The sequence below is a fragment of the Cyprinodon variegatus genome, unplaced genomic scaffold, assembly GCF_000732505.1.
Source record: "Cyprinodon variegatus isolate N-32 unplaced genomic scaffold, C_variegatus-1.0 Scaffold586, whole genome shotgun sequence".
In the NCBI taxonomy this organism is placed as follows: Eukaryota; Metazoa; Chordata; class Actinopteri; order Cyprinodontiformes; family Cyprinodontidae; genus Cyprinodon; species Cyprinodon variegatus.
In genome coordinates, this window is record NW_015151039.1 from 51,545 (window position 1) to 74,394 (window position 22,850).

The 22,850-nt window shown below is 38.7% G+C and overlaps 1 protein-coding gene across 2 annotated transcripts in view; it reads right to left on the reverse strand.

Annotated features, from left to right (window-relative positions):
* The window catches only part of lmx1b (LIM homeobox transcription factor 1, beta), a 64,357-nt gene that overhangs the window by 6,332 nt on the left and 35,175 nt on the right, over nt 1-22,850 (reverse strand). For both annotated transcript variants that reach the window (XM_015392328.1, XM_015392326.1), the window contains 4 exons: nt 4,164-4,396; nt 1,263-1,438; nt 818-895; nt 424-490 (listed from right to left, as the gene is read on the reverse strand). In XM_015392328.1, the coding sequence (XP_015247814.1) occupies nt 424-490; nt 818-895; nt 1,263-1,438; nt 4,164-4,396 (554 nt within the window). The remainder of the gene's footprint in view (nt 1-423; nt 491-817; nt 896-1,262; nt 1,439-4,163; nt 4,397-22,850) is intronic.

The window sequence follows — 22,850 nt, forward strand, 5'->3', positions numbered from 1 at the left end:
AGTGTAAATTGTCTTGTTCCATAGGCAAAATGTCTCTTTTACCTCCTTAATCCAAGAACAATTGCACTCATTTTAAGAAAAAATGACTTACCTAGATTTCAATTTTTTTTCCCCAGTGTATTGTAGATTTTTACATAAAAAAATTGATAGGTTTGTAATTTTTTCATTTCATATACTATTTCCACTTTTACATCATGGATTGAACAATATTTAGTGAGCTGATGAAAGCCTAGGATATAGTTTCATACTTAAATCGGCTTCATTTATTAGAGAAACCCATTCTAAAGATAATGAGCAGTGTTAGATTTAATTTAGGGGTATCAGGGTAATGGATAGCTTAGTTTTTTTAAGGTAAAAAAAAAGATTTAAATGGTATGAAAACATTTGCCAGCCACCTGGGTGGGTAGTATATGCATACCGTACCTTGGCCAAGCCTCTGGGAATTCTGCTGCTCTTGTTGTTGCTGCTGTCTTCTTGCCAACTTCTTCATCTGAAACGAAGGAGTCAAAGTTGTGAAGAACTCCCAAAACTAACATGCTGTCTTTAATTTAAAAAGGATGCTCCTCGTTGTTCACCCTTGCGTGAACCGCCTGAAATCTCTATCTCAGCGCGCCTCATTGTCGAGTATCAAAGGTTTTCCTAAGATAATCATCAGCAAAGAGGAGGGCGTAGACATTTAATGCAGGAATAACCTAGATTTGCAACTCTTTGCAGCGATAAGTTTAACGCACATAGTTGTAGTGATTTAGTGGCAGGACTCTTAAACCAAACGGAGCTGTTATTTTTAGAAGAAGAGTATTGGATTTAAATTTCTCACCTTGGCCCTCTGGTTCTGAAACCACACCTGGACGACTCGAACACTGAGTCCTGTCTCTGCAGCAAGCGTCTCCCTCACCTAAAGACACAAAGGACAAACGCCTTTAACAAAAAGAACGTAAAGAATGGATCAGTTGCCACATTTTGAATTACACTGGAACGCATGCTGAATGGTGAACTCTTTCAGTTATTGTATTTTGAAAGTTCTGGAGCAATTTCAGCTCTTGTTTTAGTGCTTCAGGGCTGAAGCACTGCATGCAGTCTCCTCCTCTCTGTGCGACTTTTGGTGCAGAAGGACTGCGTTACTGCAGCTTGCCTCAGTAACCCAAAACAGAATACAGTTGCCCACTTCAAAGCTCTCCTCACAGTTAAAGGGGATCTTTAATTTGAGGATTATTCATCAAACTACAGTAGGATCTGAATTTGTTGTAGATGCCTATCCTTACCTTTCTACATGGTTTGGAGGACACCTCGAAGGAGGCTTTAAAAGCCCTTCTCTGCTGAGTGGTAAGAATAGTTCGCGGTCTCTTGGGTCTCCTGGGATCCTTCCCATCATCCCCTTTGCCCTGGCTTCCGATGCCTTTCTCTGGCTTGATGTCCAGCTCCTCATCATCACTTTTCTCTGCAAAAAAGGGGAAATTTTTTACCGAAATGAACAGAAATTTGAACAATGCAGAGCCTTTTAGCTGTCGACGGACTGCTGAAAAATTCACATTTTTATTCACCCCTGTTCGGTTAGGAATGAACAGCCAATAAATCAACACATATGTTTTTGATACTTTATCAATTTTGTACAAAAGCAAAAGGCATGATTATACTTTCAGAAGTTTGTGGAGAGCACACTGAAATATGTTCAGTTTTTGACCCAACTGGACACAATATCATTAGTAATTTATGGCTCTCAGCTTTGGCTAATTTAAACAAAATCAGTCTCTGATAAGGAAACTTACATCAAGGGTGCCATGGAAAAAACATGGCGGGCTCATGTTGAAAACACATCCCCATGAAAACACAAAGATTTCTTTTTCGTAGCCTTTAGAGCCAGATTCAGTTTTTGGCTTCTAAACTCTGCTACTCTAAACCTGCCAGTTTCATAAACTGTTATTCTAATAGGTTTTATTATAAAAGCACACAATCTAGATTCTTTTCCTTTAAAAAAAAAAAAAGACAAAGCTTGAAATGTTGCATTGTTTTATTTAAACAAAAATGCTCGGAACATTTTCCTTGTTATAAAAATATAATCTGTCAATAAAAATACTGCTGGTTGATGAAGTGTAGATTTCTAATAGATTTCACTAAATAGAACATAATACAGAAAAAAAAACATTGCTTAACATTTGGCTTTTTCTGTTGATGACATCAGAAGAAGAACAATTATAAAACAGGTTTTGGATATTTGACCTTTTTGTAGTTTTTATCATTTTATTTTTGGCTTTTTAGGGATTAGATGGTGATTTCTATTGTGTGATAATCCCTGCTGACGTGATGCAGTAGGAGAACGTTTTGATGCGTATTAAATAAATTGTCAAAATTTGACCTATTTTCTAATTATAGGAAAAGTTACAATGTCAACCCAATAAACAGGAATAAGAATAAGAACTAAGATTCTAGTTTAAAAAAGCACCTGGATTTAATGTTACTTGAGAATTTGGGATGTAATTTTTTTTGTTTTTGTTCATAAAAGTACTAAAATAGTAGAATTACAACAGTGAAATGTTTGTTCAGAGAAGAAATAGCTCTGGATGACAAGTCAGTTTATCCACCTTTTACTGGAGATTCAAGAGTATTTTAGTTCAACTGTAGAGATGCACTGACCTAATTTTAATAAAGATATCAGTCCTGATGTTAACAAGGTTTATCGTGTTTTATTAGGACTTCCTTTTCTGACCTTATCTTAACTATAGTTTACCTTTTGAGATATAAATGTGTACATTCATAGATATCATACTTGTTTGAAGAGATGAGTTTATGACAGCCTCTTAAAAAATGTCAACAGTAATGATGAGAACATTAAAGCAAACAGAGCGCTGGTATCAGAACAGTATTGAGATCTGTAGTTATTAATATGTAGGAATCTGAAACTGGCTGAAGTAAAAAACTGGGAATCAGTGCATCAGTTTTTAACTGTGCATGTAAGTATGTTAGTTTTAGCTATACAAATTATCAGTAAACACCCTGAAAAGCTGTCTTTGGTTTAAAGGTAAATAAAAAGTAAAAAAAGCTGCCTTGCATGATGTCATCATGGATGTACGTAAGCTTTTATTTTTGGGAAAGGAAAGGCTTTTTTACAATTAAATAACAATTTATAAAATAGAAAAAGGACCGTGAGAAAATGATCCATATCAAGCTAAATTAAAAATAACATTGAATAATTGTGACATTTAGCTTCAAACCTTGATCTGTACGCACACAACAAAAAGAACAAGAGAACAAGTGTTTCTTAATCTGAACCAGCGTTGCTGTTATTGATTTTTGGGGTCTCGTGGCTGAAAGTAGAGGCTCCTACATGACGGCTGAGCGTCTCCCATCATCTGGTTCTGATATGTCTCTACATTTCTCTACCAAAAGCCTCCGTTACGTCCTCGACATGCCGAGGTTAACCTCTGCTCATGTCGACATTCTCTTCTTCTTGAAAATCTGGAGACTCCCAAAGACATGTGTGAGTGATGCGCTGGGATGTGAGTAAACGAGGGATGAAGGGGTGGGGGGGGAGCAAGGAGCAAATATTCCCACAAGTTGACAAAAGTTGACACAGGCACAGATGTATTTGACAAATTCCCGCTTTTGTGAATGTCTAAATGTAAGCCAGATGGCGGCGAACAGAGAGGCTTGGCGAGAAGCCGTGTTGTGAGTGCAGTCTATAGGCGAGGAGCACTCGGACTGATAAGAGCTGAGGCTCACTGCAGAAAGGCCCCCCCAAATCCCTCTGTCACTCATGGTGATACAGTGATTTAATTCTTTCCAGCACCAGATCCTGCCCACGCACGGAGCGCCATTAATACCGGGTGGCTGGGCTTCGTCCTGTTTCCACTTCCTACTGTATTATAAACCCACACTCCTTGCTTGAATGGATTCAAGAAAAGCAGCCACTGCAGAGCTCCAGATGGAGCCCAACGAGTAAATAAGTTCAACCTCTTTGGGTGAATTCATTATCTCTGACATGTTAAAAATATATAAGTTCACTTCATGATAAAACACTAAAGTGAGTTTAGTTTCTGAAGTAGGGCATCTGTATTGGCAACTGCTGCGATGGAGCAGAGCATACTGAATGTAACACCACGGTACCAGATGATGATAGCACCACAGTGTTGTTCTCGCCATGCTGTGAGAGGGTGCAGGGGGCTCACCTGAGTCTGAGTCATCTGGGCTGACCGAGCTGAGTAAGTCTTTCTCCCTTTCGTAGTCGATCTTGCAGAGCAGCTGACCCTCCTTCAGGACAAACTCATCCCCCTTCCTGAGCTGACGGTCACACACACAGCAGCAGAAGCAGTTCAGGTGGTAGACGCACTCCAGGGCCCGCATCACGAACTCTGTGGGGGCGATCTTCTCCATGCAGCCGCTGCATTTGGTGGCAAACAACCTGGGGGTTGAGAACAAAAGATCAGTGTTTAAAGCAGCTGATTAGGGTTCCCCCCCCCCACAAAATCACGCTAACATCACCCCTAACCAGAAACCACAGCTCCAATCATGTATCTTCTAATTATTCACATTATGCATTTAAATTTCTTGTTTTACAAGCTAGCTAAGAAAGAAAAACAATTTTGCTTAAATCTTATACTTCATATATTGATAATATCATTATGTGTATAAAACATTTGTTTAAAGGAAAAGTTTTCAGATTTTTTCTTTGAGTTACTCAGTTGGTCCAGAATACATTATTTCACCAGGAGCTTATTTGTAAAACTATAATCAAATCACTATTTCCCAATTCAAGAGCAATAAAACAATAAGCATTTTTCTGTCACCTTCACTTGATTCGTAACACTAGCTGCATTTCCATTACAAATGTATGCAAAACTATGTGAATAATTTGCTAAATTCCAAAATGAAAAATGTTCGCAATTGCAGTATTTCCACTAAATAACAAACATGATTACATTTTTTACATTTGTTCACAGGTTAAATCTGTAAACACCATGCTGGATGTAAACACACATTTCAGCCATGCCTCTCAACATATTCTCATTATCAGTTCTTATGAAATCGTACGAAAAGTTATGCACACTATTTCGTACGTTTTGGACGTTTTTCCTCGAAAAAACAGATCAGTGTGCATGCGCAGACAGACAGACGAAAAAAGCAGATCCGCGGACGGACAAAAAACTGGGAAAAACAGTGCAATAATCACTTCTTCATGTCTCTAACTCCTGCTGTTTTGTATCTTAGGGTTAGGGTCAGGGTTAGGGTTAATGGTATGTAAAAATCTATGTTATTGGATGGTGCGTAAGATGCGCATGCGCAAGGATATCTTGACTTGAGGCAAGACGTAAAAATCCGACGATATATGATGAAAAAACGTCAAAAACGTACGAAATTACGGTGCATAACTTTTCGTACGATTTCATAAGAACTCATAATGAGAATACACTGTGCCTCTAGTGGGCGCCATAATCCTCCATCTATTTCTGCTCTTGTTCTTCATCTTTTTACAAGTTGGGAAGGTCCAGCTGCAGATCATGTGACTCGTGTGATGCGAAAAAAACAAAAACGTTTCCATTACACTTTTGCAAAATATAACAATAATTAAAAAAAACAACTTCACCGAAGTGTAAAAGCTTGCAGTGTTTCCGTTTAGGGAATTTATTTTTATAATTACAATTTGTGCCATTTGATGGTTAATAGAAATGCAGCTGTCTAGGTAAATCAATTACAACATTCAATTACTAACTTCCGTTGTAGTGCCTTACTGCATTCAGTGGGTGTAGTGCTAATCTTTGAGCCTTTGACTGAATGCTAAGAAAGTGTGGCTGCCAAAAAGACTGGTTATATCTATTACTTCTTATTGTCACTTATCTTAACAAATAATAAAAATTTAGTCACATATGTATTTATTTTAAGTTAGATATTTCCTTCAAACTATTTCTTGCTTCTCTTCAGTAACGCTTTAGTTGTTCATTTCTAAACTGAATCGCTGACCCCTTTCGGCTGCCAAAGGGGGGGTTACTCCTTTAGCAACAACTCATCTGTTAAAATTTCTAGGGTGGACCAAGGGCTGCGTCAGTCCAAAGTGCACTCATTCATGGAAAGGGAAATCCCTTTGAAGGCCTTAAAAAAAGGGACTGTCCCAGGTTCTGCTGCAGCGCTCTTCGAATAACACAACCCCAATCAAACCTTTGCAGGAATTTTCTTTTCCTCAGATATCACACTAAGCCAGTTTTCCATTGATTAGCTTTGATTTATCAAGAACATAAAACCTAAGGACTCTCACAGGTCTATACACACATAACCTGCATGTACATGATGCATATTTATTCAGTCTTAGATTTAGAGCTTCTAGCTTGATAAAAGAATCTTCAAAATGTCTGGTTTGTTATGGTCAGAATCTGGCAGAACGGTATCCCTTTAAAAAAGCCTGATCAGTGCGCCTCTAGTTCTTTCATTTCCACAGTTCTTTATATGCATCAGATAGCATATCAGAGACTATGATTCATTGCTGGCTACTGTTCATATCTCATCTCTGCATTTAATATCATGCCCCCTGCGCTGCAACACTATCTCTATCACCATTCCCCTGACAACACCTCCATCTTCTTTTATACCCTTTCAGTGAAGATGTTTGCATTGTTTTATCGGTGACTGAGAGGCATTTAATTCGCGCCCTGTTGTTCAGAAGAAGCCACATTACACGATGCAAGAAGGCAGAGGAGTGCGGTTGATCTTGTCCAGCCGTAAAAGCTGGATTTATTAGTGGCTTCTGTGTTTGCCCTGGTCTGGGAGACAGCTGGCAGCCGCCTATCTGTTTGTGGTGAACATCTTTTTCATTGTGCGGGAGGAGGGGGAGAGGTGCAGTTGACATCATCTGCAGTTTCGGGACAGGGATGAACGATAGCGATGAATATAATGTGTAAATATGAGAGCGAGGGGAAACCAAAGGACAGTTTTGTCATGCTAATGCGGTTATAGGTACTGATTGAGTGCTGATAATGTGTGTGTTCTCACACGTGTCTAAACAGCTGTGTATGTGCCGTGAACCAATATGCTTCTGTTCTTAGTTTTACACAGTTATGTTTTCACTAATTCGTTAATATTATCCACATAAACAAAAATACAATATTTGTCTTCCAGCAAAAGGATGAGGAGAGCAACAGAGATGTCCATTTTGGCACCCGAAGGGTTCAAAAATCCTTTAATCTTTCATTTATTACAAAAGGTTAAGAAGATTATTATCGAACTATGGAAAAACCTCAAGGATAATCCCCTGCAAAAGAAATGTTGGCATGTTTCTCAAACATGCAGCGCTTTTGTTGAACTGACCTGCCAACCTGGATCTATCCTCAAAACAACCAAGTTAGGTCCATACAGCAACAGATGACGGGCAATTAGACGACAAAAAGAGAGAGAAGAACCACATTCACAGCCAGATTTCAGTCAGTCGGTCAGTTTTGATGCCCACTAACACCATTATCTTTTACTTATGCAAAATACAATAGGTTGATAGTTATTTTAGGCCTTGGTCACATGGAGAAAATAGATTTGTATTTCTACAAGGTTTATGACGACCATGGGAGTAGTTCTAAAAGCCTCTTCATCCATTCAGAAATATTTCTCACATATTACTCAGGCCTATATGTGAGTATGTAAAAGAGTAATTAAAAACGCAGCCTCAATAAAATAGGCGTGTTCATAAACCTTTCCTGCTCGTCCTGTCTGCTGGGACATCATCAATGATGGTGCATGTGGTGGAAGCCACATTAAAGAGCTCTTGGAAATGTACGAAAAAACATGCAAAGCTTCTGTGCAATGCATGACCCAAACAAAGCAGCTGTTTTTTGAAGCATAACTTGACAGCAATGGCACATTTTTAACTGTTAGAAGCTCAGGCAAAGCAATTCTGCAGTGACAAGTGTCTTTTAACTTAAAAACTGTGACATTAGTCATTTATTTCCTCATCCTTTAGTTATTTTCACCCTGTTAGCCACACCTGTGTGACTAAGTAGGATTCCACCAGAAAGCTGGGTACTTCTTTTAGTACCATGTTGGCCATTATTTTTATTTTTTTTTTTTTAACTAAATCCTGCTACTAGTAATATTGTGATACAGGATTAAAGACTTCATTTTTGATTTTGCATAAATTTATACGAGGTCAGGTTTTGGAAGATGCTTTTTTAAATTTATCCTCATCTCTTTTTTTCACAATTTTTATTAAATTCTTTACAAATGCAGAAACGTTTCTAGCAATATCTTATTCTGAACAAAAAAAGTTGCAAAAAATGATCTAAATATGAAAAAAAAAAAACATAACTTTAGGAGTGAGAAAACGCACAAGCTTGTCTATAAGAAGGTTCTGATGGATGAAATTGCCAAAAAAAATACAAATAATTTTGGTCACTAAGTCTGAGGTAAACAAAAATCTAAAATGAATTGATATACAATTATGTTATTTTCATCAACTGAAAAATGATTGTTCAGTCACATGGCAAGCACCACCACCCACACGCAACCAAATTTCTTTTATGGACCACTCGATATTCATCAAATAAAAAAAGAAACAAGACTAAAAAGGAAGAGAGCAGCACCTTGAGGACTAATTTCAGCAGAGGAAATCTATAGAAATCTTGCAGAAACCAGTCGGGAGAAGAGCAAAAACATATTTTCCTCTGAGAAAAGCCTCCAGAGCAGTGTTTTGCTCTTCTTTCAGTAAAGAAATACTCTATACCGATAAAACTTGCTCGATAGCCACGCTAACGCTAGTTTCATCGGCTGAAGCTGCCATGTTCTTTAGACTGAACTGTCGCGCTTCTCGTTGCGTCACACCTCAACCCGCCTCAAAGCCAACGCTGATTGGACGTTCGTTTGGTGAACGGCTCCAAATTTTCTTCAACGGAGACTCTCCAGACTGATTAGCGAGTGAAATCTTGAAAGCTTACGAGATCAGGATGGTCTCATGAGTCTATCTACTTGCTAAACTGGTGAGCTCTGGTGATTTCTTTTTTCTCAGGAAACACTCTCAAATTGGACACACGTCACATTCAACAGGTTAAATCCTCATCTGAAACACCACATGCTAGGATACCAAGCCAAGACAATCCTACACGTGTATCCCACATGTGAAGTCAAAGTGGTTCTGACATATATCCGAGTAGACCTGGTCCCTCCTACAGTGGAATGATCTCATAAGATTAATTAAAGTTATTTTGTTAATCGATGCGTCTCAGAGGGGGAAGACAGGAGCAAAACATTTTGCCATATGAACAGTTGCTGTTTTAAGTTTTGGTCCATTTGTATGATTTCCATGTAATTTGCTGTTTGTTGCTGCTACAGTAAATGTTTGATCTGGAGAAGGGATTACTGCAATGTCAAAAACTTGATTAAGGTTGACAATATAAACTGACTGCAATGCAATTGCTACTAAAACCAAACTCGAACCAATGCGATTGAGTTTAAATTTGGCTGAATTTTATTGGGGTACATTTGGGTTAAATTGGTGAAGGTTTGCCGTAGTTTCGTTAATCTCCCACTGAAGTCCAACACAGCTTACATTGACTTATTCCTCCAGTAAAAAAACTAAATATCCATAGACGTGTCTCTGGTTTTGTGAGGGATTAGTGTGCTTCATGCTGGGATCAAGGAAGCAGAGGTGATGAATCTGTCAAGATGAGTTCCCAGCTCTAACTCTAATGTTTAGCTAATGATCAGCGGCTTAGGCTCAGGAAAAGGGGAGCGAAGAGTTGAGGAAATCACTTGTTAGCGCTGTTTTGAGGCATCCACCTACGGCCGCTTTTTCTCTCTCTCAAATCTTCTCATCTAGATGAAAACATTCTTATTCAGACTCCTTTTCCTTTCTTCTTTTTCCTCGCTGGGTCTAATCTTGTAAGCCATTATTTTTCTATTTCCCCTCTCTGTCACTTTGCATTATTTTTGGTGCTGTAATTCCCATTCGTCCCTTCTGGAATCTTCCTGTCCTGCTTTGTCCCCGGGTCTAATCCGGACTTTCTGCCTGTTTTCAGTCCCCCAGTCCCCATTCACAGCAGGGTTCAGATGGAATAGCCATGCGTGACGCCCCTTCTATGGCAACCACACCTCCACAGGAAGGCAACGCCGACTTTTCGGATGGGCAGAGAAGGCCTTTGAGAGGCTGGCAGCAGAAGTAAATCCTTCTCTAAGGAACAAGGAGAATTAGCAGGGAGCAGCGGACTAGGGATTTAACCCTACCCCTCTCCTTTGAAAGGCACAGTCGGTCCCACTCCTGCGGCTAGCCACAATCAAACAGAGGAGGAGTGGGGAGGTGGCAGTGGGGAGAGGAGAACACAAACTCCCTGAATGACACAAGCAGTGGATTGTGGAGGAGCCTAATCCCACTTTAATACCTTTCCAAGTTCAGCTGCTAAAGAATGCTCTTAAAAACAACACCACTGTGTGAGCAGTGGAGGTTGGCCAGGGGGAGGCACGCCATTCAGCCTCCCTAACATTACCTGATTAGAGGTTTGTGGACCGGGATGTTGGGCCGGCATGCCAGCAGGAGACTGAGTGGAAGATGTAAATTATGATTTTATAAATAAAAACATCTCGCGACTAGAGGCGAGGGACGATATTAGCCGCATCACAGACTCCACAACTCTCTGCAGAGATACCTACCAAGCTGTAAGTGGTCTTGAATCAAACTTAAAGCGAGTTAGGTCATCTTTAATCTATTTCTTGTTCTGTACGACCCCAGCAATGCTAGTTTCCAGGTAAAATCTGCTTTTCTGTCATTCATCTGCTTCAGTAACTAGAAGCCTGATGTAGCCAGTCAATGTGGTGTAAAAAGGACAAAACAAAAGGGACCACCATCACGATAACTCCTGTCCCAGCTCTTTTTTTTTTTCTCCCTCCTCCCACACCTGAGCGCACAGATCGAGTGATGAGACCCCGCTGCCTGGATCAATGGCTGCATCTCAAGCAGAGACCTGTCAATATTTACCCAGGCCTCCCCGGAACAGGACTCATAAATGAGAAAAAAAAAAAAGAGCTCGTCTCAGCACATACCTCAGACCCTGTGGAATCATTACTTCGCTCTTTTTTTTTTAACCTCAAACCTGTAATCCCTCATCTGCTTTTTCCCACTTTCCCTCTCTGTGACGGATTATCACACTGTTGAGACTTGTAATGCTAAAGGAAATGCTAGAGAAAATATTGAGGGGTAAACAAAAGCCAAAAGAGTCTGTTTATGTCTGATGAGCTGTGATGCAAAAGATCTTGGCTCTTCTTCTTCTTTTTCAAAGCACGTCAGAGACCTACAGCCCTCTCCCTTTGAGCAGATTAATCGCAATTTAAAGTGTGACAACATGTTAAACTCGCACCACGTGTTGCCAGCCAGGTCTCCTCCACAGACTTTACAATTATTACTTCTGCTGCAATAGCGAGCATCAGGAGGACAGGATGGGATAAAAGAAAAGCAGAGGAATGAGAGAGAGGGAGACCAAAAGGAGGGAGTGGGTGGGAGAAAAGGGGCTTTCTATCATGCAACATTTAACCAACACGTGCAACAGCCTCACCTTGTCCCCTTTTGCTTTTGAACAACAATCTGAGAAAAACCATAACAATTTAGGGAAAGAATAGTCAGGGCCATTATGTCACCGCATCTCTTCAAAAGACAAAGAGGATGAGGATTATCCAAGCAGCAGCTGTAAGCTATTACTTTGAAGATGGGCTCTTGTGTATGTGTGTGTGTGTGTTTTCTTGGTAGAAAAACCCGTTGCTGTGCCAATCATGCTGAGGTGAAATGGAGACCTGTATGGAAGCTCATAACATACCTATACTTAGATTTTAGGTTTTGATTAAAATGGCTCATTTGCTGTATTTCCCTTTTAAACACGTTTGATGTAAGCGAAAGGAAAAGCCTTCAGCTGCATTTATTCAAGCCTTTTGTTTTTATTCCATTTAATTCTTGCTTTATTCACCCTTAGCGTAAAACTATGCTGCTTTACACCTATCTGAAAGATTTAAAATTCAAATTCTGAACTAGTCAACACTTTATATTCTGTCATATTTTTTACAAGCTAGAGAATAAATATTAAGTAAACAGTATAAATCGACAAATGTAGAATTATAAAAAGCAATCATTACAAATGATTGCTTTTGATTAATCCTGTGATACTGATAGTGTTTCATAACTCACCATATATGTTGGGATATTAAAGGTCAAAATGTGCAGAAATGAAGGGAAGAAATAGTCCTGTTACATTTTTAAACTCTGTTCCTCACTTTTGATGTGCTTTTACTCTAAATATAAATTTTTTGTGATGTCAAATGAATAAATTTATCCTGTTTTTCCTGAATCAGGATGGAGTTCATCAAACCCCTGCATAGTTTTTTTTTTTCCTCTGGTTTTGCACTGTCAATTGGTCGGACAATTATTGGCCAAATTTTTCAAAAAGTAGGTCATACTACCTGTTTCACTTTCCATTCAAGGAATTTGTAGTGAATTCAAACGTCAAATGCTTTTTCTTTAACGATTAACATTAAATATAAAGTTCATAAAGTGATAGTTTTGTTATTGGACAAATGTCATTATTAAACCAGTATTCAAAAACAGTGTAGGGATCAAAAACCACCAGTTAGTTATTTACAAATTAAAATGGTATATATATAGTTGGATATATCAGTGACATGACACAATTGCTACATTTTGTAATTCTCTTAGCTTAAGAATACTGGTGTTATTTAAAGTAACCTTAGTTAGACAGATTGTTGTATTAGTTGGAACTTGTCAAAAGTGGATTAAATCTTCCCTGAAGTTATTTATGTACCACAAAACTGAGTCTTTCTAGATGTAGTTAATTCAACTGATGGGGAGGATGTTTGATGTACAACAACCATCTGTTGCAAACATTAATGCACTTATTATGAGCTAGTATGGCTCTCTGCATCACCAATATTAATGTTTCCAGTTTGAAATGAAATGCATGCAAACAAACAACTCAGTTTTCTTCTAAAACAAGGGATAAACATTACTAACCACTACACTGCAGAGCCTTAATCCAAACAAATTTAAAATACCTATTTATCGGCATTATAATATGTCATTTTTTCAATCCTCCCAGAAGCATCTATGGGCTTCTATCATATGAATATTTCCGTTTTTATTAAGCTCTACAGGTAGTTTTCCAAAGAGTTTCTAAGACCTTTGGCTGTTCCTCTCATGAGGGAACCCATTTTGTGTTAACAGGCATATGAGGAGCTGTAACTGCAGAGGAACAACATTTGATCACCAGATGCTTGGCCTCCCACTAATAAAAAAACCTCCAAAAACGCTCCAACTTCACCTGAGTGTCATGAAAATTACTTTGCTATGCATGGCCCTGTTGTCCTCTTCATGCAGCAGAAGCTGGATGTTGACCACACTGCCCTAAAATAGCAACCCTGATTTCAGCTCATACAAGAGTGTGATTGCTTGCAGAGGCTGTGATCGCAAAAGCAGGTTTGAGACAGCTACATCTGGATGATGAAAAAAAAAGGCAAGGAAAAAAAAAACTGATGAAGTAAGAAAAAAATTAGGCCTGCAAAGAACGTGGATTGCAAAACAAAAAGTAGTAAGGATGACGCTTTTTGTACGAGCAACCTCATTGGTTGACCTTGTTTCATTGTATCAGCATTTCTCTTTGGAGCTCACATTCATGGAGAGTAATGAAGCTAAATAAAAAGTGCCATCCTCGCTTTCCCGAGGGCCAGCTCCAGTCAGCTCTAAAAGCTGCTTAATCACCATCCCTTGCTTACTACATTAGCATAATAATGGCCTTTAAATTGAGGCTCTTTGTTTTTTAATTAAACTCCCAGCAGGTAAAAGTAAAACACATTAACAGGAAATGTGTACACCACTAATGGCCCAAAGGTGCCTTCTTCATCACGGAGCTCTGGCCAAGGGGTCCGGCTTGTTCCCTGCGCTGACGTGCAGCGCCGGCTGCCTGCAGGCTCGCAGGGGACGAATGAGAAAGCCAGATTGCACTTGGCATTAAAAACAAAAAAGATAATAGCTGATATGTGTTCAACGTGTTACGGTTTGTATGCACCTGCCATGCCTCTCAGAGGAAACACACTTAGTAGTAGCTGCTGATAAGAGCAACACTAAACCTTTAAAAAACTGCTGCTTACAGGAAAGGAAAGTTTTCCAGGGTCAGCCATGGTGTGCTGTTATGAGTCGAGCGATGACATTTCTATGGTAGTATGGGCTCCATGTGCTGGAATGTGCAGCTTATCGAAGAAACTCCAGCTAGAGGACATCCCAGGCTGATCTCTAGGCAACAGGACAGCTGTACAAAGAAATCCTAACCCTCACATCGTCATTTAAGTGACCTCATTCAAGGCTTCATAGATTACACAACACCTGAAGTACAGCTTGGAAGAAAGCATGGATTCCAGATCCCTACAGCAACATGACAACATTCAAATTATTCCCTATTATTTGAGGATTTTTTTTGTTGTTGACAGTAATACTTTAAAGATGTGTCGAGCTGTGAGACTCAGATGACCACCAGTGGTATTGAATAAACCAAGCATAAATACGTCAGAATGACTGGGTTTTCTTTTCTAGCTATGTGGACTGTTGAAAAACTCCAAATCATGTCACAGACACTGCATCACACTGAAAACACCAGACCAGAAATACTGCATAATTGCACCATATATATTAATGCTCTGAACTTCCATTTAATTTTTTTTTCTGCACTTTATGGAATGGAAATGTTCATTTACTGTCTGAAAAGCTGTACTAAAGGAAATTTCGTTTTGTTGTCTAAGTCATGGAGCAGGGTAAAGCATGGTAAAGCAAAGGAAAATTTAACAGAGATGCTCTGATCAATTTTTTCCTGACAAATACTGATCTATGACCTTCTTAGATGTTTTATTTTGTTGTTTTGTTTTCCAATTCCAACCTCAATAGAGACAAAAATAAGCTTTAAGCATTTAAATTGAGGGAGTTGTTTTAAATCCCACAGTAAATATGAAATCATGAAATAATTTAATTTAATGCAATGAACCATACCCCGCTAACCTTTGCCGTTAGCAAAATCATCCTCACTGCTAGATATAATATGATTTTATCCGACCGAAAAGCTTGTTTCCAACATAAAATAAATCAAGCATCTTGCCAAAAAAGGACAAGGAGTATATAATTGGAATAAAATTAAGATTTAAAAAATGTATGCATATGCGTATTGGGGTGGTTGGTCTGCCAAAACCATATAGGTTCCTCCACATATTCTATATGGGAGTTGGGCTAAATAAATAAAAAATGTTAATGTTATTTCTGGGCAGAAGAAACACATTAGTAAAATCAAACAAATATTTTAAATCTACATCTGGAGTATGAATATTATTCAAATAAATAGAATAGAACAGAAAATCCCTTTATTGTCCCAAAAATGGGGAAATTCTTGAATTTACAGCAGCAAAAATTATATGGAAAAAAATATGCACACCAATATGGACCTTAGAAAAATGTACCAGAATAATATAATAGTGAAAGGTTAAAAAAAAAAAAAACAATAAAATGCAGTATTGTAAAGTGTTTTAACATTAGAAAAAGCAGTATCTCCTACGTTTGTATTCAATCTAAAAAAAAAAAAAGATCCTCACAGAACAAGCAAAACTGTGAAAGTTTGATTACAAAAGAGAAAATTGGTTGACACAAACCTGTGGTTATTTGATTGTTGGCTTTCAATAATTTATAGTCTATGGACATATTTTTTTTTTTTTTTCCAAAATGCCTTTGCTATGGAGTGGAAACTGAAGGCACATATCTTTTGTTTTAAGTGAACCTTTTATTTACAGTTATTAAGCAATTAGTGGCTTGGCTGTTAGGCAGCTAGTTGCAGACTTCTTTATTTTACTCATGTCACTATTAAGAAGAAGAAGCAGAGTAAATGTATGAATTCAGCCTGCTTTTTTAAATACTCTTCCCTTAGTAATAACCAGCTATACAGGTGCCTTCATTACAGCTGCAATAATTAAAGTGTTAATTTATTCTAGCAGTAATATAAAGTCAAAACTATGCTTTTATGCAAAGAAGGAAGAGAACCGCTTCTCTCTTTCGCATCTTCATTGATGAGTGGCTACAGGAAAACGGTGCGAAAATAATCCTCGGCAGCCACACAGGTAGAACAAAGCTCATGGAGTGAAAAGGACAGTGTATTGGGCAGCGAAGGAGGCTAAGTACACAGCTAAATACAAGAGTAAGCAGGCGAGCACACACGATGCTGTTTGGACAGCTGCTGTTCCTGAGTATGTAAAATGAGAGCGACATCACATTTAGGCTCAGTTTTTAAAGCCTCCAGCAAACAGTGTGGTCGAACACGCTGCGCTACAGCATCTGTGAAGAAATGATGATTGGGAAGATTTTTTTTTTTTTTATGTGCACCATATTTTAGTTATTTCTTTTACCTGGTCACAAAGTAGTAACACTCTAGATTGCAAATCCTTTTTGTATAACTCTTACTCACAAAGCAACCCCGCATGAAAAGTGAGATTTGTGCCTTTTATAAGCCACTGTAAGAGAAGAATATTTTTAAAAATAAATGTAACAGCTCTCTCATGCTTCGGGATTATAAAGTGACTACATCCCCCCCAGACAAACACTACTGTTTATTTATTTTTCTATAGTAGATTGACAGTAGTTTGGGACGTGCAATAATACTTTGCAGCAATAAAAACAATGTATATGTGCAGCAACACAAGACAGAATCATGGGAGCAGCATCCAGCTCTAGGACCCCCCCCCCTTTCTTTATTGTAAGAAAAAACAAATGGACTCGTCTCACAGATTCAGCAGCGGAATGGTTAAAAAACAACATTTGGATTGGAGGGCTTCATAATTACTATTGACCCAGAGGTTCTGGGCCTAAGAAATAAAACAAACAGTAATATGAGGTGTTCTAAAGCACAAGTCTGCAAATATGCAAAGACAGGGTCTGGTTGAGAGCATCACGCTTTGGCTTCTTTTCTCCACTCCTAATCTTTGGGCCCTACACAATATTAAGACGGCTTTGGAGCCACTTGTGACCCAGCTGTGCACTAATGAAAAATTCCACAGCTCTGTGCAGAGGCCAGCAGAGCTTGACCCCTTTCCACCCTGAACTGAGCAGTGTCCATCTTGAGAAGTTTACCAGCACTGAAAGATACTGGATTAAAGGGGAGAATGGGAGAATGAGAGACAATCTGGGAAAGTCTCAGGAAAAAAAAAAAAAGGAGAGTGCATTTCCCTTTTTTCCCTCTTCCTCTAGTCTTTAGAATATTGGTGTGAAGTAAAGTGTTTGCCAAGGTTTTAATGGGCTGAGATGATCTGGAGATCCTTGTTACGGAGGATTGTTGGATGAGTGGGGGCTCTGTTTACTTAGCAGAGACTCTGTCTAAGCCCAAAATTAGTTTGAAGGGAGAGAATGTGAGGCAACCAGGAATTAGACGTTGTTCACAAGATGCGGATTAATGTGTTTGTGATCTCACTGCCCTTGATTTTCTATTTTTGCAAAAAAAAAGATGGAAGATTGGAAACATAAAAGATTTCTCTGATTGCACATAAAGCTTGAAAATTTTAGAAAATAATAAATACGCAAAGAAAAAAGCTATTTATATGGTATTTAAAAAAATGCTCAACATATTGATATAAATGTTTCGGTTCCATATGTCATTCATTAATGTTTTTATGGTTCTGCATTATTTATCTGCAGATTTATTGAACCCACATTTTTATTTTGTTATTTAAATATTGTATATGAAAAATCAAACTATAATTTTTTTTATTTTTTTTTTTTTTGGTTTTTCATTTAGATGAAAACCCTGGGGGGCACATCCTTAAGGGCACCAGGACTCACTGTGGAGAAAATACCATCTATTAGATGCAACCCACATGATTGTCCAATTACTATAATGCAAGACCAGTCAATGAAAACTGGATACAAAACGTATGCATGATAAGTCTAAAGTTGGCACTCTGATTCGCAGCTTCAAATATGGTGCTAAATAAAAGGGGAATTCACCTTTTTTTTTTTCTTTGTGGTTAAAGAACAGCAGTCAGTCGCAGAAGGTGAAGCTCAACCAGAGCACCAAATAAATGAAACTGTACCCTACTCCCATATCATAGTAAATCACATTTCACATGGTTTTAAGGACACATATTAAATACATTATTTAAGAGAATTATATTCTAGGGAAACAGTCACCAGTTAAATTTAAAAGTTTTACAAGCAAATAGTGTCAAAAAACATTCCCAGGTTATTATGTGTTTGTGAAAACAAAATACAATTGATTATGAAATACAGCAGTTCTTCCAATCTGCCCATTTTGTAGTGAATTTTTACCAAGGAATCTTTTTTTAACAGACCTACCATAGGGTTTGCCTACTGTAGGAATGAGGAGACAAAAAAACAAACTATTATACATAAAAAATTTACCACAGGTATGAGGATGATATTTGATTAAAGTTATTTGGAAAAATGTAAATTTTCCACATGCAATGATTGTTCTAATTATATGTTAAAACTTAAAATATACTTAATATACTTAAAGAAACGAGGCTGGTGATGTTCTATGTCTCTAAAAGTATTTCAGTCATTAATCCTGCATCCTTTGAAGGTTGATTTCTCCATCTCATCTTTTGATAAATGGGCTGAGGGGGGTTGGAAGAAAAAGAAAAAAAAAAAAGCAAATGAAAAATAAACACTGTTATTGTCAGTCAGGATGCTTTAAGACCCGGGGCCACGGATTAACATTGGGCTTAGCATTCAGATAATATATTTGAATATCTGATCAGCCATCCTCTTCATAGAGCTAAATCCTAAGATTAGCAGGTGTTATGCTAAAAAGCTGTGTTTTTTTTGTCAGCAACGTAGTTACACTAGCCAAACAAATATGTCTTTGATTGTGAAGAGCTGGCATGAATGTATGGTTGTAGCCATGGTGACCGGCTGGTAGTCAGGAGCCACAGAGAGGTGGTGCGGTGCTGGAATGTGTCAAACAGACAGAGGGGCGCACACACACCGCAGAGCAAACCAAAAACCTGCTGTTTCACTAAAAGACTAAAGACTGTCAGATCTCAGACCACCTACAAATTCCAAGCAGCTATTCTCTGTCTTTTTCTTTCTTTTTTTTTTTTTTTAACATGACTTTTACAGTTGGTCTGATTTAGGTGTGCAATGGATGGCTAGAGGGAGTCAGATAAAAGTGATAAATGTATCCTAGAAGAGAAGACGTCCTCATCAGGAAGAATTAAAGAATGTTCTTCCTGTTTTGTCTGAGATGATTCATTTGGTTACCTTTGACCTAAACAAATCAAAGTTTCCTAAAGCATATAGAGCAGAGGTCATATCTGTCAGGAATATATGAAATTTGAGAATATGACTACATTCTGTTCTCAACTGGAACAACTACTAATTATGTAAAAATAAGCCATAACTGATGGGAAAACTTTACAGAACTAAATTATAAAAAAAGATAAACAAAAATGTTCAGTGGGTAAATACAGGGTCTAGCAAAAGTGTTCTCTTTTTAACCTTTGTTAAAAAATTAAGAGGGGATCAAGAAATATACTTGTTACTTTTAAAGATGAACTAAAGGTAATGTCCAAATATGAAATGAAAGGAAAACTATGTTTTTTGTTTTGTTTTTGCTTATTTCAAATAAAAGCCTAAGAAAACTTCTGTACTGTTCAGTGCTTTCTTTTCAGCCCCTTTTTTACTGTAACATGCCAAAATAAAATCCAATGCATTCAACTGCATTGAACAACAGAAGGGATTAGTGCGCACAATAGTCTCAGTAAAAACACAGCTATCCAAGGTTTTTGGAAAAGATCCCTTAAACGTAGAGACAGGACAATATATTGGCCGGCTAATATATGAGGGATTGCATTTGAGTCAATGAGTCGATGCAATCAACTGTTTTCCTTAGATAGAAAACTTTGAATCAATTTGACTGTATGATCTGGTTGAACTGTAAAGTGCCTTGAGATGACATGTGTTGTGAATTGGCGCTATATAAATAAACTGAATTGAATTGAAATTGAATATATTTGGCCAATATTCGTGTTTTTTTTCCTTGTATCGGCATGGCCGTTATGCGTTTGTCAATTCATTAGTGCTTACAGCAGCCATACCTGGTGATCATATTAATTCCATTATCCGTTGTTAGTGTTTTGCTTTATCTTTTAACATTTGTCATCATTGTGTTAATTTTATCATGAAAAAAATTAGGCAAAACATATCGAGGATTAAACTGATGTCACAATAATCGTCATATCTTAAACCACTTGGATTGTTTAATCTCTACTTAAAAGCAGCATCATAAAGACCAGAAAATAAATCAGGACTAAAGTTATTAAGAGGTTGAATACAGGGTTATAAAATATATTCAAATACTTTAAATATGACATTGAGCACAGTTCTTTCATGTAACAAAATCTGATCAAAGTAATTGACCAAACAAGACACACCCTGGTAAGATACCACTACCTGAATATAAGCCAAGAGGCAAATGGAAACAACATTTAGTAAAAAAGTCCACTAATCTGGCCTTTTCAATTGGAAAATCACACAAATACAATCATATAAAGAAGAACAGATAGTAGAAGAAGATGCATTTTGTCATAAGAGACCAATGTGAATCTTTTGGGCCTAGATGAACAAAAGAAAAGTGCTAGATGACTTCATCCTTAACACATTATCTCCTCATTGGAACATGGTAGTGGTAGCGTAATTCTAAGGGGAGGCTTTTCTTCAGCTGAAACAGAGTTAATGGGACATTGACTTTGCTACATGAAGATAATCCTGATATAAACCATATTAAAGGTAAAATTACCTAAAACCTGTGGAAAAAGTTTGATATCTGACAGAATAGCAATCCTAAAACTACAACCAAGTTAAGATACAGAATGTGTAAGAGCTGCAGCCTCAAAACACGGTGTTTCTGAGGTTTTAAATGGTGTATTTTTCATTAACATGTCATCAGGGTAAATGACTTATTTAAAAGACAAGATCTGAAATCCTTGGTTAAGACAAAAGGATATTTGTTGTTGGAATATGAGGTTGAAAGGTCCTAATAAAAACCGGTGATAGGAAATACGTACACAGACACTCTGCATCCAATCAGTCTGAGCTTCAGTTACTCTACAAAGATAAAAAGGTTTGGAACTGGATGTACAAAGTTTCCTGATGTATTAAAGATGGTACAAACAATTGACTTAAGGAGCAATAAAACAATAGACAGATTTTCAATACAAAACAATTTATCTTCACATGGCTGACCAAATTCAAGGGGAAAATTTGTCATATTTCCACAGGTCATGTCTGATGTCTGAGGTCACAGTCTGTCAAATAGATCTACTTATGTGTTGTCTCTGTGTTGTTTCACTTAAACAATAAATGAATTGTCTGTACTTGCTGTGACCTGTTAAGTGCATGCGAGTGTTTGTGTGCTCTATCTTGAAAGGGAAATTCTCTCCCTGTTGTAGCAGCTAAAGTTTCTGTGAAACTATTTTGTTCATGTCTTCAAGAACTCAAGCATGCATTTTGCCCCCGGGAGGTCTGGCAGATGAGGTGTCTGCTGCCCTAGCTGCTCTTTTTCTCCAGCTTCCCTCTGTCTTTTCCCACACACCCACACACGAAGCCACGCACACATACACAGAATCGGAGCTTCTCTGTCATGTGGTTGCTGAAGTGTTAAATCTCATCTCTCCAGCTGGAAGAGAACAGGTTCAACAAAATTCCCTTCGCTGCACGTGGAGCCTCCGAGGCTCGGAGTGGAATGGCCAAGCATGGCACGGCACGTCTGCTCCCTCTGCGAACCAACTGACAACCTATCTGCATGGCCCCCGCGGCGCTCACCTCCAGTCGGCTCAGTGGCCTTAACCGCAGCCCTTCAGTGACTGCATTATGACCCCTAACAGAGCACTGACACGGTTCATTTTCTTCACTTTGGCTCTGGACTCAATAAGCACAGACTGCATTGTGCTGAAATTCAGAGAGATACATACAGATGCCTTGATTTTGGTGATTCATGCATATAATGCCTGATTAAAACGGCTGATATGAATTCTCCTGAGACTATGACTCAAAGCAGCTGTGGTTATGCATATTTACTTGCAAACAAGGCTCATCTTGCTGTTGCCCCCCCAACTACAATTGCACACATGACTCGGCCCGTGTGGATCCTTATTTGCCTTTGGATGCGATGACAGAGTCTCCCGCCACAGTGACACCCATTGTCAGGCTTCTCAGCCATGAAAGAGGTTTGCATTCACCCACCAATTTTACACTCTCTTTAGGTCCACGAGCGTCTTTGTGTGGCGGCGAGCGGCCCATTCTTTGCGGCTGTCTGAGAAAAGCAGCTGTTTCTATAATGCTCTGGCAGCACTTTATGCTGCAGAATGATGAATGGAGGGGAAGAGGCAGAGCTGAGGTGCAGCTGAAGCGCACATACCCTGCCAGACAATGGCTTAGGAGGGCCCGTTCGCTACATGGTTCAGCTCTCTGTACCCGCCTCTCGCTTCCACACTTTGCCTCTCAGCAGGTTAGGCTCCTGGCGCTTACCCATAGAGCCAGAGGTTATGATAGCATGCTGAGGGAGGGGGGGTGGGTGGGCTAACAGACCAACACGTCCCACCAGTCCTCATACAGGCACAGGGGAGTGAGAGGTCGCAGTTGCCGTCCCATTGAGACCTGACGCATCTCTGTCCTCGGGGCAGTCATCTTCCTTTCCACAAGCAACCTAATGACAGGGCCCTGAGGGCTCATCACCCCACCCCTCCTTCTCCCTGTTGTCCAGCCCAGGTGCCAGTCAGAGGGGTGTCTGCTTCATGACTGGTGTAGCTGTCCACATAAAGGACCCTCCTCCGCCCCCCCCCACGCCCTTCTC